The following is a 484-nucleotide window of genomic DNA, read 5'->3' as shown; positions in this document are numbered from 1 at the left end:
TCTGTGTATGTGTGTCTGAGTGAGTATGTTAGTGCAGGCGCCCGTGAAAGCCAGAGGAAGGTGTCAGATACCTCCGAGCAGGAGTTACAAGCAGTTGTGAGTTGCCATTTGGTTGCTGGGGACCAAACTCGGGCCCTCTGGAAGAGCAGCAAGCATTCTTAACTGCTGAACCATCTCTCTAGTCCCGGATAGACTTTCCCTTAACTGGAGCCCCCAAGACTCATTCTGTATGAGTAATAAAAACATGTCAACTTACCAATCTTCTTCCTCTCCTGAACTCTTTTTTCACTGATTTCACATCAAAATTTCTGGCTTTACTAAGGTGACCATGATCTTCACATTCCACCAGTCCTGATGAATACAGCTGCAGGTTGGGAGAGGAAAAAGTCCAGAGTTGGCATGAAGTAGTCCTGATGTGCGTACAACTCAGAGAGGGTACGGAAAAGGCCGAACCGGGAATGCAGAGTGAACGATGGCCACTTTG

General features: G+C 47.5%; 1 protein-coding gene across 1 annotated transcript in view; it reads right to left on the bottom strand.

Moving 5' to 3' along the window:
• Positions 1-484, bottom strand: part of LOC102001641 (histone-lysine N-methyltransferase SETDB2) — a 65,782-nt gene that overhangs the window by 15,306 nt on the left and 49,992 nt on the right. The window contains exon 16 of the mRNA XM_005355416.3: positions 257-364. Coding sequence (XP_005355473.2) covers positions 257-364 — 108 coding nt within the window. The remainder of the gene's footprint in view (positions 1-256; positions 365-484) is intronic.

Source organism: Microtus ochrogaster, chromosome 17 (genome assembly GCF_000317375.1).
Source record: "Microtus ochrogaster isolate Prairie Vole_2 chromosome 17, MicOch1.0, whole genome shotgun sequence".
Classification (NCBI taxonomy): Eukaryota; Metazoa; Chordata; class Mammalia; order Rodentia; family Cricetidae; genus Microtus; species Microtus ochrogaster.
The sequence above is the reverse complement of the archived record's forward strand: the minus strand, read 5'-3'. Positions and strand labels throughout refer to the sequence as shown.